The following is a 16015-nucleotide window of genomic DNA, read 5'->3' as shown; positions in this document are numbered from 1 at the left end:
GGAGGAGGATGGTACGGAGAAAGACGTCCAGAGGCCTCCATGCCGCTGTGGACCCACCTCCCCATCTCTCTGGGAGCTTTAAGGCCGCCTCTCCTGGCGGCAACGCGGACCCCGCGTCCCCTGCACACTTGCCCGTGGACATCCCTCCACGAGGGTCTTCTCGGGCAGAAGCCTAGAAATCCTAGAATCCCAGAAAACTGGATTCGTGGCCCGAGGCCCGGCACTACCCCTCTCTCTGCTCCTGGCCTCCTTGCTTCTCCCGCTCTCCTCCAGCTGCCTCAGCTGGCCTCGGGGCTCAGGAGCAGGCCCCAGAAGGAGTAGGCCGCTGAGGCAGCAGGTGGAAGCGACAGGGACCCCGGCAGGTGGCAAGACGGGCAGGCGGACTGCCCGTGCTCCCCGCAGAGCATCTCAGGCAGTCACTCTGTGTCCCTGAGCGCCCCAGGGGGTTTCTGGTGGGGAGCTGGGGAGAGGAGTCCGTGGGACAGGTGGACATCCCACAGGCAGCTGACCCCGGTGAGGCCCCCTTTGTGCGGCAGCCCCTTCTGGGAAGCTCTCCGGGAGCCTGTGTGCCTCCTCTACCCTCCCCGCCCACCGCCCCTCGTTCCTTCGTTCGTTCATTGGTTCTTAAACGCGTACACACAGGGAGGGGTGTGTCTGTGCATGGGGAGGGGTGTGTGTGTGTGTGTGGGTGGGTGGGTGGGTGGGTGTACACGCATACGTGTGTCCGTATGCACGTGCGGGTGTGCACGCGCGCCTGTGTGGGTCCGTAACACGCATGTGTATAATTTCCCTTCCCCTGCCCTTTTCCCCGGAGCCGCCTCGGGGATGCCACTGTGGATGGAAATCCCTCCCAGTCCAAGCCGAAGCCCTCAGCTTAGCGCGCTGACCGCTCCCAGGGTGCCCCTCTGCCTTCTCGCTCCCTGGCCGCCGTGGGAACCCCGTGTCCTCTGGGCTTGCGTGTGCTTCCGGGACTGAATGCAGATGAAAGCGGACAGACACGGAGGGCCCCTCGGACCCCCGAGGCTCCCAAGGGCGTAGTCACAGACCCTCTGTGGCATTTGGCTGCTCTCACAGCTCGTGTGTCCCCGGGGCTCGGCCCCTGCCTGGGGAGTAGACGCCCTGTTCCGCTCCAGCCTCTCCGTTTCTCCTCTGACAGCTCCCCGGGGTGGGTGGGGTGCCCGTGTGTCTGCCTGGGGGCAGGGGCCTGGGTCATCTCCCGTGTCCCCTCTCTTTGGACGCCAGGTAGCTCTTTTCTTTCCTCCTCTCCTCTGCTCTCCTCTCTTGGACCGAACTGGCTGTGAGGCGGCCTGCGGCGTCGTGGCTCCCCAAAAGTGCGAGCGTGCGTGACCGGGGTACGTTTGCCAGCATCCGTGTCCACCCCGAGGAGGAAAGCGGTGGGGTGCATGGGAAGTCGGGCCCGTGCGCTGGATCTGTGTGGGACCAGAGAGGAGACAGCTAGGGCCCGTGTGCCCGCGAGTCAGACGAGCTCGTGGTCAGGCTCTGTGTTTCCGTTTGCGGTGGACGACGACGTGGGCTTGCCAGGATGTCCGTCGACAGCCCGCCGGAGTCCCACACGGGTCCGGAGCCGAGGAGGAAGGCTCTGCGAGCACGAGCGCCAAGGCGCCAAGGCGCCAAGGCCGTGGTTCCCGCGCAAGACAGATGGCGGGGGAAGGCATCCTCGGGGTGCCCCCGGCACGGTTCTGGGCTCTGCGAGGGCTGCTGCTTTCTGAGTGAGATCCGCGCCATCTCCCAAAGACGAGCGGAGGCTGGTTGTGTCCACGCTAACGCTTCTCTCCGGAGCTTTGGTCGACCCGAGAGCTGGGGTGAGGGGTGACGGACAAGACGCTGGAGGTTGCCGGGGCCGGGTGTTGGCGGCCCCCTCTTAAGCGGCACCGTGGTGGGTGGTCCCACACCGAGTGAAGGGCGCTCGCTCTCTCGTTGCAGAGGAGGCCGACCGGAAGGAAAGGAAGGGCAAGGGCAAGGGCAAGGACGACGGAGACGCCGGTCACCCGCGGGCGCTGCTGTTCTGGGTGAGTGCGTGCTCTTTGTTCTCTTCCTTGGCCCTTTCCCGGACCGGTTATTCCGTCCTAGCCAAAAGGCCGTCATTCTGGTATCTCAGCAAGCCTCGAGGAGGAAAGGCTCCCAAGGTAGGCCGGTGGCACGGGGACACTGGCGTGCCCTTGCGCACTTTTCGGCCGCACTAGAAAAGGGCGTCGAGCGAGGTCCTGGTTGTGGAAGCGGCAGAAAACGTTGGCGCGGGCCAGCGCGTAGATCGTGTGTGTCTATTGCTTAAGGCGATGGATCGGTCCGTGGAACGTGAGGGCGCTGTCCTCCGGGACCAGAGAGAGTGCAGAGGGATTGGGCTCGGGCCTGGAGCATGAGCTGCACCTACACCTGGCCCTGGGCCCGGGCCCGGGCCCTACACCCGGACCTGCGCCTGGGCCTGCACCTGCACCTGCATCTGCATGAGGGCCTGGACTTGGGCCTAGCCGGGGCCTAGCGCCCGGACCCGCGCCTGCTGGGCCCTAGGCCCTGGCAAGCCCACTGCCGGTGATTTGCCCATTCCACTCCCCCCCGAGAAGCAGCAGTCCCAGCTGCACGTGGAGAAAGGTCCTTGGAGACCCTTTGGGGCGAACCCGGCCTGTAAGGCCTTTTGCCTCCTTGGCTTTGAGTGGAGCCCCTCCCGAGCTCTTCCTGCCGTCACCCCCTGATTGCTCTTGGGCCCAGCTCGCTGCTGCGAGACCCGCCCGCCACCAGCCCAGGGAGGACTTGGGAACCCGCTCTTGCTGGAATGCGGGGCAGGTGCGCGAGCTGGGGGTCGGGGGGTGGGGGGGCTTGGGGTGACGTGGGGGGGGGGTTGAGCCTCGGGGCAGCCCGCCGTGGATCTCCGTGCTCCCCAAGTCTGTCTCTTGACCAGCCGAGGAACGTGAAAGGGTGGAGTCTCCAAGACGGGTACTTCCCTTCTTCCGTGTGCGAACGTCGCACGCACGTGTGTGTGACCCGAAGCCGCAGGTGTTTTCTCTCTTCCTGTCTTCCTTTCTTCTTCCTCCCGTGTCTTCTTGAAACGATCTTGCCATGAGGAAGGACGCCTCCCGTCCTGGCTCAGCACCACTGAAGGCGTCTCCAGGCGGGCTGGCGGCCGTGCGGCGCCGTGGACTGGGGAGGGCACACGCTGGTGGGCGTTTCTTGGTCAGCGAAGGGCGGACGCAGGGTCCCCGCAGCAAGGGCAGCCAGGGTGGCTTTCCTGCGGCAACTCTGCCTTCAAGAGGAACTTTGTTGGGCAATCCCAAGAGGCCCTCGCGGTCAAATCCGGGGAAGGCTGGGCATTGAGTCGAGTCCTCGTTCTAGGCTCTAGGTGGCCGCCCCGCCGGCTCGCGTTACCCCCCCCCCCCCGCCCCCACAAAGGAGCCTTCGGCCGGCCGTGACTCGCAACCCCCCAACTCCCTCCCCGCGGGGCATGGCTTTCCTGGACAACCAGCCAGGGACAGGGACGGGGATCCTCTCTCTCTCCCTCTCTGTGCCGCGAGGAAAAGGAGGCGATGGCACCCTCCGGTCTGATTCGTGGCTCCAGTCCCGTCGGATGGCCCGTGGCCGGTGACCAAAAGGAGGTGGTCTGTCGAGAGTCGAGGTTCCCGGAGCCCCGTGCCGCAGGAATCTGCGTGGAAACGTCCGGTCCGTGTGGAAACGTGTCCAGCTGCGTGCCTGAGCGTGCCCGGGGGGCGGTGGGCACAGGAGCATCGCCCCTGACCCGCACACCCATCTCTCCTGGAGCCTGGGTGCGCTCGACCTCCGCTCCACGCTCGGAGGCCCTTTGGGGCTTTCCTTTCTGTCCCTCGGTGAGCTGGAAAGTGTGGCCAGAGCCCGGCCGCGCCACCGTTTCAGAGCTAGAGAAAGAGAGGACCGCGCGCGCGCTCGCGCTCAGAGAACCCGCGGGGCGGGGAGGGAAGAGGACAGCATCCCGGCCCTCTGGTCTCGTCTCATCTCTTTCCTCGGCCTCGTGCCCGGACCGCTGGGCATCGGGAGTGTGTTCCTTCAGCCACTGTGAGCGGCGAGGGCGACTCTGCCCGGTTTCGGCTCTGCTCAGAGCTGACCGGCGCCGAGAGGCCACTTGGTGGCAGCGGCACGTGTCCCCGCCACGCGCCCGGGTGTCCCAGAAGGAAAGCGGAAGGCCTCTCCAGTGGCTGCCAGACGCTCCGAGGGCTGATCCCCCCGAATCCTGGGGAGCCCCCGCACAGCCGGGTGTTTCCCGTGGCCGGCCTTCCCGTGTGGGAGTTGTCGGGAGACGGACCCTGAGCCAGGCGGGAGGCCTCTGGGGCGGCGGCCGGCTGCCCTCCCGAGTGACCCGTGAGGCCGAGCGTCCGCGCCTGAACCCCGGGGGTGGGGGTGGGGGGCCGTGGGAGAGAAGAGCCAGGTCCCCTCTCTTGACTCCCCACCCCCCCGCCTCCGCCACCCACCCCCCCCACCCATCCCCCACCCCCCCCCCCACCACCACCACCACTACCCGGCCAACACTGTCCTTGACCCAACGGTGCCTGTGGGCCGCGGCCCTTTGGCCTCGCGGTCAAGCTGGCCCCTCGGTGACTTGGGAGAACGTGCCCTGCCGTGGTGTGGGGGGGATGGCCTGGGTCCCGTGCCAACACTCGGCGAGTCTGCCAAGGTCTCGGGCAGACCTGGAGAGCCGAGGATACGCGGCTAGGGACCCGTTGGGGTCCGGCCGCCAGGGCGCTGCGTTGGGGTGTGGTGGCCTTGTGGTCGCGAAGGCAGGCTAAGAGGACCCGACAGAGTCCGGGGCCCTGCAGGATGGAGCGCCAGCCTTCGAGGCGGGCGCCCGCAGCCCCAAAGTGGCCAGGAGGGCCAGCCGCCTTGCCTTAGCCAGGTTGGACACGGCTCGCTGTTTTTTTTCTTCGGCAAAGGGCGGAGGGAGAGGCCCTGGCGGGTGCCGGGTTGGCATTTCTGGTGCAATGCTGCCATCAAGAGGAAAGGCTTTCGCGGTCCCGCGGACCCTGCACGGTCGCCTCCTGGGGAGGACTGAGCCAGGGAGTGAAGTCGGGGACCGGGGCCGGGGGACCCCTAGGGATTCCAAGCCGCGCCAGGCACGGCGGGGAGGGTCTCGGGCCCTGGCACCTGCAGAGAGGGGCAGCGGGACGAGGCACCGGGCCCGGGCGCCTGGCGGGCCAGGCACAGGAAGCCCAGGCTCGGCGCCCTGGTGGCCGCCATGTCTGGGCGGGACTAGCGGAAGGCGCTGCGAGGAGCCCGGGGCCCGTGGGCCTTGGGCAGTGGGCCCCTTCCCCTCGGAGCAAGGTCGGGTTCGGCCTGGGCGGGCCCAGGGCCCCCGAAGGCCCTCTGGGCCACGGGGCAGCCCTGCCGACGACCACGGCGGGCGCTGGAGTCGCGTTGCCACGGGCGGCCTTAGAGGCGGGCCCAGGGCGGTTCTTCTGTGCATGCAGCTCAGAGGTGGCGGCGTGGCAGCCTGGCTACCCGGTGCGGTGCCCAGGGGGCCTGGGGCCCGGGGCCCAGCCAGGGCCCGCAGCCGCAGTTCCGAAGGGGACGGCCCTCCCCGGCACGGGGGAGCCAGGGCGGCAGGGGAAGCTAGTCGGCAGTTGGCCGTTGCCGTGCCCTCCCCGGGGGCGTCCAGGCTTCTGGCACAGGCCTGTCCCGAGGGCTCCGGCACCCATCTCCCTCCCTGAGTGGCGAGGAGGACAGAGGAGGAGCGGAGCGAGCAGAGCCCCAGCCCAGCGGATGCCCAGGCCGGGCCTTTGCCGACCCTGGCCCTCTTGGCCACCTGCCCCAAGAGGCCCTGAGCCTCCCCCGGGCCATGCGAATGAGTGGCCCTGGCGCCCGTTCCCCCCTGGCTGTCTAGGTCTCGACCCCATGCTTGCCTCTCGGCAGCTGGGGCCGGGCCACCGGCTCTGAAGGCTCTGCCTAAAGCTCACCACTGTCTGGTTGAGAGAGGCCGCCCGGCCAACGCAACCCCCACGGGGCTTGGTGCTCAGGCCAGGGAGCAGGTGCCTGATCCTGGGCACCAGGCCGGCCCTTCCTGCTAGACCCTGACTGTCCCCATAGCTCGCTTCTGGAAGAAGAGCCTCCGGGTTGGCTCCTTCGTGCCTCTGGCCAGGCTCCTACTTGCCGCGGGGGTGGGATGTTGGGGCGGGGGTGTGGAGTGTCGGGGACCTGGGAGCAAGTGTCCAGGCTCAACCCGTCCCTGCTGCGCACACAGCCCTTGCTTTCCCCACTCCCGGAAGGGTGCCGAATCCCACTCCCTGCCCCTTTCGAATTTCCCACTTGGGGAGTCGCCGGCAATGTTGCCAGGGGGTCTGCCTCGTGTGGGCCGAGCCTTTCGGGGCCGCCCTTGTTGGCCCAACCTTGGGGCCAGGTCCCGACCTACAAGGTCTGAGCGGTCCCCAGCCCCAGGTGGTCTCGGTGGAGCCCTGTGGCCCGCAGCCCAGGGACCCCGTGCGGGAAGGCCCCGGGGCCTGTCTCTGCACACAGGAGGACCCGTCCAGCGGGGAGGGAGGCCGAGGAACAGGGCGTCCCCGGGCCGCCAGGTTCCCGGGGAGAAGGGCGGAAAACAGGCCTCGGTCCCCTCTGTCCGGAGGAGGATGGCCCTGTCGAGGGACCGACGCCGAGTGGGCATGGAGCCCCTCTGATCCTTGGCACGAGAGGGGCCCGCCGGGATGCCGCGGGGCCTGGCACCCAGACTCTGTTCGGCGGGAGCCAAGGACAACGAACCCCAGCTCTGACTCTGCCCTGCGGCGAGGCGAGGCCCCAGCGTCCCTCTTCCTCGCCCGGCTCCCGTACCCCATCCCGGGGACATTCGCCCTCCTGTCTGCCAGCTGCTGCCCCTGACCGGGTGGCCGCTGCGGCCTTGCCTTTCCCCACGCCCCACCCCCACCCCCCACCCCCCACCCCCCACCGGTTTTCTTGGTGGCCGGGCCTGGGGCCTCCGACGTGGCCTGGGGTCCCGCGTTCCCCGTGTCCCTGGCCCCGCGGGCCCCCCGCGGGCCCACGTCGCTCGCGCCCGCGGAGTGGGCGACGAGCCGCGGGCCAGACGCCCCCCGGGCGCGAGCTTCCGCCCCGCGTGCTGGAACGTGAACATGGCGGCCGCCGAGGCCACGCCCCCCGCGGCCCGGGGAGCCCCCGCGCGGGCCCCGCCCCCCACGGGCCTGGCTTCCTGGGCCGGGGGCTCGTCGGTGGGCGAGCCCGGCCCCAGCGGGATGACACCCGCATCCAGCCCCGGAGTCCTCCGAGCGCCCCGAACCAGCCCGCCCTTCCTCCCATCTCGGGCCTTGCCCACGCGAGCCGCGGCCGGGGCCTTGAGGCCCGTGCTCAAAACGCTCCCGCTTGATGGCACTGTTGCTCCACGGATGCCAGCCACCCTTGGGCGCCCGGCCGCTCCCTCCGCCCTTTGCGCGTCAAAAAACGCCAGCGAAGGCCCCTAAGCCCTCCCAGCCCTCCCAGCCCTCCCAGCCCTCCCAGTGGGGTTGGCCGTCCTGGGGGGATTGCGGGGGGGCGGGGGGGGGGGGGCGCAGGGGGCGCCTCTCTTTCCTTTCGGGGCTTCTTGTCGGGAGGAGGATGGTACGGAGAAAGACGTCCAGAGGCCTCCATGCCGCTGTGGACCCACCTCCCCATCTCTCTGGGAGCTTTAAGGCCGCCTCTCCTGGCGGCAACGCGGACCCCGCGTCCCCTGCACACTTGCCCGTGGACATCCCTCCACGAGGGTCTTCTCGGGCAGAAGCCTAGAAATCCTAGAATCCCAGAAAACTGGATTCGTGGCCCGAGGCCCGGCACTACCCCTCTCTCTGCTCCTGGCCTCCTTGCTTCTCCCGCTCTCCTCCAGCTGCCTCAGCTGGCCTCGGGGCTCAGGAGCAGGCCCCAGAAGGAGTAGGCCGCTGAGGCAGCAGGTGGAAGCGACAGGGACCCCGGCAGGTGGCAAGACGGGCAGGCGGACTGCCCGTGCTCCCCGCAGAGCATCTCAGGCAGTCACTCTGTGTCCCTGAGCGCCCCAGGGGGTTTCTGGTGGGGAGCTGGGGAGAGGAGTCCGTGGGACAGGTGGACATCCCACAGGCAGCTGACCCCGGTGAGGCCCCCTTTGTGCGGCAGCCCCTTCTGGGAAGCTCTCCGGGAGCCTGTGTGCCTCCTCTACCCTCCCCGCCCACCGCCCCTCGTTCCTTCGTTCGTTCATTGGTTCTTAAACGCGTACACACAGGGAGGGGTGTGTCTGTGCATGGGGAGGGGTGTGTGTGTGTGTGTGGGTGGGTGGGTGGGTGGGTGTACACGCATACGTGTGTCCGTATGCACGTGCGGGTGTGCACGCGCGCCTGTGTGGGTCCGTAACACGCATGTGTATAATTTCCCTTCCCCTGCCCTTTTCCCCGGAGCCGCCTCGGGGATGCCACTGTGGATGGAAATCCCTCCCAGTCCAAGCCGAAGCCCTCAGCTTAGCGCGCTGACCGCTCCCAGGGTGCCCCTCTGCCTTCTCGCTCCCTGGCCGCCGTGGGAACCCCGTGTCCTCTGGGCTTGCGTGTGCTTCCGGGACTGAATGCAGATGAAAGCGGACAGACACGGAGGGCCCCTCGGACCCCCGAGGCTCCCAAGGGCGTAGTCACAGACCCTCTGTGGCATTTGGCTGCTCTCACAGCTCGTGTGTCCCCGGGGCTCGGCCCCTGCCTGGGGAGTAGACGCCCTGTTCCGCTCCAGCCTCTCCGTTTCTCCTCTGACAGCTCCCCGGGGTGGGTGGGGTGCCCGTGTGTCTGCCTGGGGGCAGGGGCCTGGGTCATCTCCCGTGTCCCCTCTCTTTGGACGCCAGGTAGCTCTTTTCTTTCCTCCTCTCCTCTGCTCTCCTCTCTTGGACCGAACTGGCTGTGAGGCGGCCTGCGGCGTCGTGGCTCCCCAAAAGTGCGAGCGTGCGTGACCGGGGTACGTTTGCCAGCATCCGTGTCCACCCCGAGGAGGAAAGCGGTGGGGTGCATGGGAAGTCGGGCCCGTGCGCTGGATCTGTGTGGGACCAGAGAGGAGACAGCTAGGGCCCGTGTGCCCGCGAGTCAGACGAGCTCGTGGTCAGGCTCTGTGTTTCCGTTTGCGGTGGACGACGACGTGGGCTTGCCAGGATGTCCGTCGACAGCCCGCCGGAGTCCCACACGGGTCCGGAGCCGAGGAGGAAGGCTCTGCGAGCACGAGCGCCAAGGCGCCAAGGCGCCAAGGCGCCAAGGCCGTGGTTCCCGCGCAAGACAGATGGCGGGGGAAGGCATCCTCGGGGTGCCCCCGGCACGGTTCTGGGCTCTGCGAGGGCTGCTGCTTTCTGAGTGAGATCCGCGCCATCTCCCAAAGACGAGCGGAGGCTGGTTGTGTCCACGCTAACGCTTCTCTCCGGAGCTTTGGTCGACCCGAGAGCTGGGGTGAGGGGTGACGGACAAGACGCTGGAGGTTGCCGGGGCCGGGTGTTGGCGGCCCCCTCTTAAGCGGCACCGTGGTGGGTGGTCCCACACCGAGTGAAGGGCGCTCGCTCTCTCGTTGCAGAGGAGGCCGACCGGAAGGAAAGGAAGGGCAAGGGCAAGGGCAAGGACGACGGAGACGCCGGTCACCCGCGGGCGCTGCTGTTCTGGGTGAGTGCGTGCTCTTTGTTCTCTTCCTTGGCCCTTTCCCGGACCGGTTATTCCGTCCTAGCCAAAAGGCCGTCATTCTGGTATCTCAGCAAGCCTCGAGGAGGAAAGGCTCCCAAGGTAGGCCGGTGGCACGGGGACACTGGCGTGCCCTTGCGCACTTTTCGGCCGCACTAGAAAAGGGCGTCGAGCGAGGTCCTGGTTGTGGAAGCGGCAGAAAACGTTGGCGCGGGCCAGCGCGTAGATCGTGTGTGTCTATTGCTTAAGGCGATGGATCGGTCCGTGGAACGTGAGGGCGCTGTCCTCCGGGACCAGAGAGAGTGCAGAGGGATTGGGCTCGGGCCTGGAGCATGAGCTGCACCTACACCTGGCCCTGGGCCCGGGCCCGGGCCCGGACCCGGGCCCTGGCCGGGGCCTACACCCGGACCTGCGCCTGGGCCTGCACCTGCACCTGCATCTGCATGAGGGCCTGGACTTGGGCCTAGCGCCCGGACCCGCGCCTGCTGGGCCCTAGGCCCTGGCAAGCCCACTGCCGGTGATTTGCCCATTCCACTCCCCCCCGAGAAGCAGCAGTCCCAGCTGCACGTGGAGAAAGGTCCTTGGAGACCCTTTGGGGCGAACCCGGCCTGTAAGGCCTTTTGCCTCCTTGGCTTTGAGTGGAGCCCCTCCCGAGCTCTTCCTGCCGTCACCCCCTGATTGCTCTTGGGCCCAGCTCGCTGCTGCGAGACCCGCCCGCCACCAGCCCAGGGAGGACTTGGGAACCCGCTCTTGCTGGAATGCGGGGCAGGTGCGCGAGCTGGGGGTCGGGGGGTGGGGGGGCTTGGGGTGACGTGGGGGGGGGGTTGAGCCTCGGGGCAGCCCGCCGTGGATCTCCGTGCTCCCCAAGTCTGTCTCTTGACCAGCCGAGGAACGTGAAAGGGTGGAGTCTCCAAGACGGGTACTTCCCTTCTTCCGTGTGCGAACGTCGCACGCACGTGTGTGTGACCCGAAGCCGCAGGTGTTTTCTCTCTTCCTGTCTTCCTTTCTTCTTCCTCCCGTGTCTTCTTGAAACGATCTTGCCATGAGGAAGGACGCCTCCCGTCCTGGCTCAGCACCACTGAAGGCGTCTCCAGGCGGGCTGGCGGCCGTGCGGCGCCGTGGACTGGGGAGGGCACACGCTGGTGGGCGTTTCTTGGTCAGCGAAGGGCGGACGCAGGGTCCCCGCAGCAAGGGCAGCCAGGGTGGCTTTCCTGCGGCAACTCTGCCTTCAAGAGGAACTTTGTTGGGCAATCCCAAGAGGCCCTCGCGGTCAAATCCGGGGGAAGGCTGGGCATTGAGTCGAGTCCTCGTTCTAGGCTCTAGGTGGCCGCCCCGCCGGCTCGCGTTACCCCCCCCCCCCCGCCCCCACAAAGGAGCCTTCGGCCGGCCGTGACTCGCAACCCCCCAACTCCCTCCCCGCGGGGCATGGCTTTCCTGGACAACCAGCCAGGGACAGGGACGGGGATCCTCTCTCTCTCCCTCTCTGTGCCGCGAGGAAAAGGAGGCGATGGCACCCTCCGGTCTGATTCGTGGCTCCAGTCCCGTCGGATGGCCCGTGGCCGGTGACCAAAAGGAGGTGGTCTGTCGAGAGTCGAGGTTCCCGGAGCCCCGTGCCGCAGGAATCTGCGTGGAAACGTCCGGTCCGTGTGGAAACGTGTCCAGCTGCGTGCCTGAGCGTGCCCGGGGGGCGGTGGGCACAGGAGCATCGCCCCTGACCCGCACACCCATCTCTCCTGGAGCCTGGGTGCGCTCGACCTCCGCTCCACGCTCGGAGGCCCTTTGGGGCTTTCCTTTCTGTCCCTCGGTGAGCTGGAAAGTGTGGCCAGAGCCCGGCCGCGCCACCGTTTCAGAGCTAGAGAAAGAGAGGACCGCGCGCGCGCTCGCGCTCAGAGAACCCGCGGGGCGGGGAGGGAAGAGGACAGCATCCCGGCCCTCTGGTCTCGTCTCATCTCTTTCCTCGGCCTCGTGCCCGGACCGCTGGGCATCGGGAGTGTGTTCCTTCAGCCACTGTGAGCGGCGAGGGCGACTCTGCCCGGTTTCGGCTCTGCTCAGAGCTGACCGGCGCCGAGAGGCCACTTGGTGGCAGCGGCACGTGTCCCCGCCACGCGCCCGGGTGTCCCAGAAGGAAAGCGGAAGGCCTCTCCAGTGGCTGCCAGACGCTCCGAGGGCTGATCCCCCCGAATCCTGGGGAGCCCCCGCACAGCCGGGTGTTTCCCGTGGCCGGCCTTCCCGTGTGGGAGTTGTCGGGAGACGGACCCTGAGCCAGGCGGGAGGCCTCTGGGGCGGCGGCCGGCTGCCCTCCCGAGTGACCCGTGTGGCCGAGCGTCCGCGCCTGAACCCCGGGGGTGGGGGTGGGGGGCCGTGGGAGAGAAGAGCCAGGTCCCCTCTCTTGACTCCCCACCCCCCCGCCTCCGCCACCCACCACACACACACACACCCACCCACCCCCCCACCCACCCCCACCCACCACCACCACCACTACCCGGCCAACACTGTCCCTGACCCAACGGTGCCTGTGGGCCGCGGCCCTTTGGCCTCGCGGTCAAGCTGGCCCCTCGGTGACTTGGGAGAACGTGCCCTGCCGTGGTGTGGGGGGGATGGCCTGGGTCCCGTGCCAACACTCGGCGAGTCTGCCAAGGTCTCGGGCAGACCTGGAGAGCCGAGGATACGCGGCTAGGGACCCGTTGGGGTCCGGCCGCCAGGGCGCTGCGTTGGGGTGTGGTGGCCTTGTGGTCGCGAAGGCAGGCTAAGAGGACCCGACAGAGTCCGGGGCCCTGCAGGATGGAGCGCCAGCCTTCGAGGCGGGCGCCCGCAGCCCCAAAGTGGCCAGGAGGGCCAGCCGCCTTGCCTTAGCCAGGTTGGACACGGCTCGCTGTTTTTTTTCTTCGGCAAAGGGCGGAGGGAGAGGCCCTGGCGGGTGCCGGGTTGGCATTTCTGGTGCAATGCTGCCATCAAGAGGAAAGGCTTTCGCGGTCCCGCGGACCCTGCACGGTCGCCTCCTGGGGAGGACTGAGCCAGGGAGTGAAGTCGGGGACCGGGGCCGGGGGACCCCTAGGGATTCCAAGCCGCGCCAGGCACGGCGGGGAGGGTCTCGGGCCCTGGCACCTGCAGAGAGGGGCAGCGGGACGAGGCACCGGGCCCGGGCGCCTGGCGGGCCAGGCACAGGAAGCCCAGGCTCGGCGCCCTGGTGGCCGCCATGTCTGGGCGGGACTAGCGGAAGGCGCTGCGAGGAGCCCGGGGCCCGTGGGCCTTGGGCAGTGGGCCCCTTCCCCTCGGAGCAAGATCGGGTTCGGCCTGGGCGGGCCCAGGGCCCCCGAAGGCCCTCTGGGCCACGGGGCAGCCCTGCCGACGACCACGGCGGGCGCTGGAGTCGCGTTGCCACGGGCGGCCTTAGAGGCGGGCCCAGGGCGGTTCTTCTGTGCATGCAGCTCAGAGGTGGCGGCGTGGCAGCCTGGCTACCCGGTGCGGTGCCCAGGGGGCCTGGGGCCCGGGGCCCAGCCAGGGCCCGCAGCCGCAGTTCCGAAGGGGACGGCCCTCCCCGGCACGGGGGAGCCAGGGCGGCAGGGGAAGCTAGTCGGCAGTTGGCCGTTGCCGTGCCCTCCCCGGGGGCGTCCAGGCTTCTGGCACAGGCCTGTCCCGAGGGCTCCGGCACCCATCTCCCTCCCTGAGTGGCGAGGAGGACAGAGGAGGAGCGGAGCGAGCAGAGCCCCAGCCCAGCGGATGCCCAGGCCGGGCCTTTGCCGACCCTGGCCCTCTTGGCCACCTGCCCCAAGAGGCCCTGAGCCTCCCCCGGGCCATGCGAATGAGTGGCCCTGGCGCCCGTTCCCCCCTGGCTGTCTAGGTCTCGACCCCATGCTTGCCTCTCGGCAGCTGGGGCCGGGCCACCGGCTCTGAAGGCTCTGCCTAAAGCTCACCACTGTCTGGTTGAGAGAGGCCGCCCGGCCAACGCAACCCCCACGGGGCTTGGTGCTCAGGCCAGGGAGCAGGTGCCTGATCCTGGGCACCAGGCCGGCCCTTCCTGCTAGACCCTGACTGTCCCCATAGCTCGCTTCTGGAAGAAGAGCCTCCGGGTTGGCTCCTTCGTGCCTCTGGCCAGGCTCCTACTTGCCGCGGGGGTGGGATGTTGGGGCGGGGGTGTGGAGTGTCGGGGACCTGGGAGCAAGTGTCCAGGCTCAACCCGTCCCTGCTGCGCACACAGCCCTTGCTTTCCCCACTCCCGGAAGGGTGCCGAATCCCACTCCCTGCCCCTTTCGAATTTCCCACTTGGGGAGTCGCCGGCAATGTTGCCAGGGGGTCTGCCTCGTGTGGGCCGAGCCTTTCGGGGCCGCCCTTGTTGGCCCAACCTTGGGGCCAGGTCCCGACCTACAAGGTCTGAGCGGTCCCCAGCCCCAGGTGGTCTCGGTGGAGCCCTGTGGCCCGCAGCCCAGGGACCCCGTGCGGGAAGGCCCCGGGGCCTGTCTCTGCACACAGGAGGACCCGTCCAGCGGGGAGGGAGGCCGAGGAACAGGGCGTCCCCGGGCCGCCAGGTTCCCGGGGAGAAGGGCGGAAAACAGGCCTCGGTCCCCTCTGTCCGGAGGAGGATGGCCCTGTCGAGGGACCGACGCCGAGTGGGCATGGAGCCCCTCTGATCCTTGGCACGAGAGGGGCCCGCCGGGATGCCGCGGGGCCTGGCACCCAGACTCTGTTCGGCGGGAGCCAAGGACAACGAACCCCAGCTCTGACTCTGCCCTGCGGCGAGGCGAGGCCCCAGCGTCCCTCTTCCTCGCCCGGCTCCCGTACCCCATCCCGGGGACATTCGCCCTCCTGTCTGCCAGCTGCTGCCCCTGACCGGGTGGCCGCTGCGGCCTTGCCTTTCCCCACGCCCCACCCCCACCCCCCACCCCCCACCCCCCACCGGTTTTCTTGGTGGCCGGGCCTGGGGCCTCCGACGTGGCCTGGGGTCCCGCGTTCCCCGTGTCCCTGGCCCCGCGGGCCCCCCGCGGGCCCACGTCGCTCGCGCCCGCGGAGTGGGCGACGAGCCGCGGGCCAGACGCCCCCCGGGCGCGAGCTTCCGCCCCGCGTGCTGGAACGTGAACATGGCGGCCGCCGAGGCCACGCCCCCCGCGGCCCGGGGAGCCCCCGCGCGGGCCCCGCCCCCCACGGGCCTGGCTTCCTGGGCCGGGGGCTCGTCGGTGGGCGAGCCCGGCCCCAGCGGGATGACACCCGCATCCAGCCCCGGAGTCCTCCGAGCGCCCCGAACCAGCCCGCCCTTCCTCCCATCTCGGGCCTTGCCCACGCGAGCCGCGGCCGGGGCCTTGAGGCCCGTGCTCAAAACGCTCCCGCTTGATGGCACTGTTGCTCCACGGATGCCAGCCACCCTTGGGCGCCCGGCCGCTCCCTCCGCCCTTTGCGCGTCAAAAAACGCCAGCGAAGGCCCCTAAGCCCTCCCAGCCCTCCCAGCCCTCCCAGCCCTCCCAGTGGGGTTGGCCGTCCTGGGGGGATTGCGGGGGGGCGGGGGGGGGGGGGCGCAGGGGGCGCCTCTCTTTCCTTTCGGGGCTTCTTGTCGGGAGGAGGATGGTACGGAGAAAGACGTCCAGAGGCCTCCATGCCGCTGTGGACCCACCTCCCCATCTCTCTGGGAGCTTTAAGGCCGCCTCTCCTGGCGGCAACGCGGACCCCGCGTCCCCTGCACACTTGCCCGTGGACATCCCTCCACGAGGGTCTTCTCGGGCAGAAGCCTAGAAATCCTAGAATCCCAGAAAACTGGATTCGTGGCCCGAGGCCCGGCACTACCCCTCTCTCTGCTCCTGGCCTCCTTGCTTCTCCCGCTCTCCTCCAGCTGCCTCAGCTGGCCTCGGGGCTCAGGAGCAGGCCCCAGAAGGAGTAGGCCGCTGAGGCAGCAGGTGGAAGCGACAGGGACCCCGGCAGGTGGCAAGACGGGCAGGCGGACTGCCCGTGCTCCCCGCAGAGCATCTCAGGCAGTCACTCTGTGTCCCTGAGCGCCCCAGGGGGTTTCTGGTGGGGAGCTGGGGAGAGGAGTCCGTGGGACAGGTGGACATCCCACAGGCAGCTGACCCCGGTGAGGCCCCCTTTGTGCGGCAGCCCCTTCTGGGAAGCTCTCCGGGAGCCTGTGTGCCTCCTCTACCCTCCCCGCCCACCGCCCCTCGTTCCTTCGTTCGTTCATTGGTTCTTAAACGCGTACACACAGGGAGGGGTGTGTCTGTGCATGGGGAGGGGTGTGTGTGTGTGTGTGTGTGTGTGGGTGGGTGGGTGGGTGTACACGCATACGTGTGTCCGTATGCACGTGCGGGTGTGCACGCGCGCCTGTGTGGGTCCGTAACACGCATGTGTATAATTTCCCTTCCCCTGCCCTTTTCCCCGGAGCCGCCTCGGGGATGCCACTGTGGATGGAAATCCCT

General features: G+C 68.9%; 1 protein-coding gene across 1 annotated transcript in view; it reads left to right on the top strand.

Annotated features, from left to right (window-relative positions):
* Positions 1 to 16015, top strand: part of LOC138921791 (serine/arginine repetitive matrix protein 3-like) — a 111229-nt gene that overhangs the window by 46752 nt on the left and 48462 nt on the right. Inside the window, exons 7-8 of the mRNA XM_070257148.1 lie at positions 1945 to 2030; positions 9517 to 9602. Coding sequence (XP_070113249.1) covers positions 1945 to 2030; positions 9517 to 9602 — 172 coding nt within the window. The remainder of the gene's footprint in view (positions 1 to 1944; positions 2031 to 9516; positions 9603 to 16015) is intronic.

This window comes from Equus caballus, chromosome X, assembly GCF_041296265.1.
Source record: "Equus caballus isolate H_3958 breed thoroughbred chromosome X, TB-T2T, whole genome shotgun sequence".
NCBI classification, from domain to species: Eukaryota; Metazoa; Chordata; class Mammalia; order Perissodactyla; family Equidae; genus Equus; species Equus caballus.
This window is presented reverse-complemented; position numbering and strand designations above follow the sequence as displayed.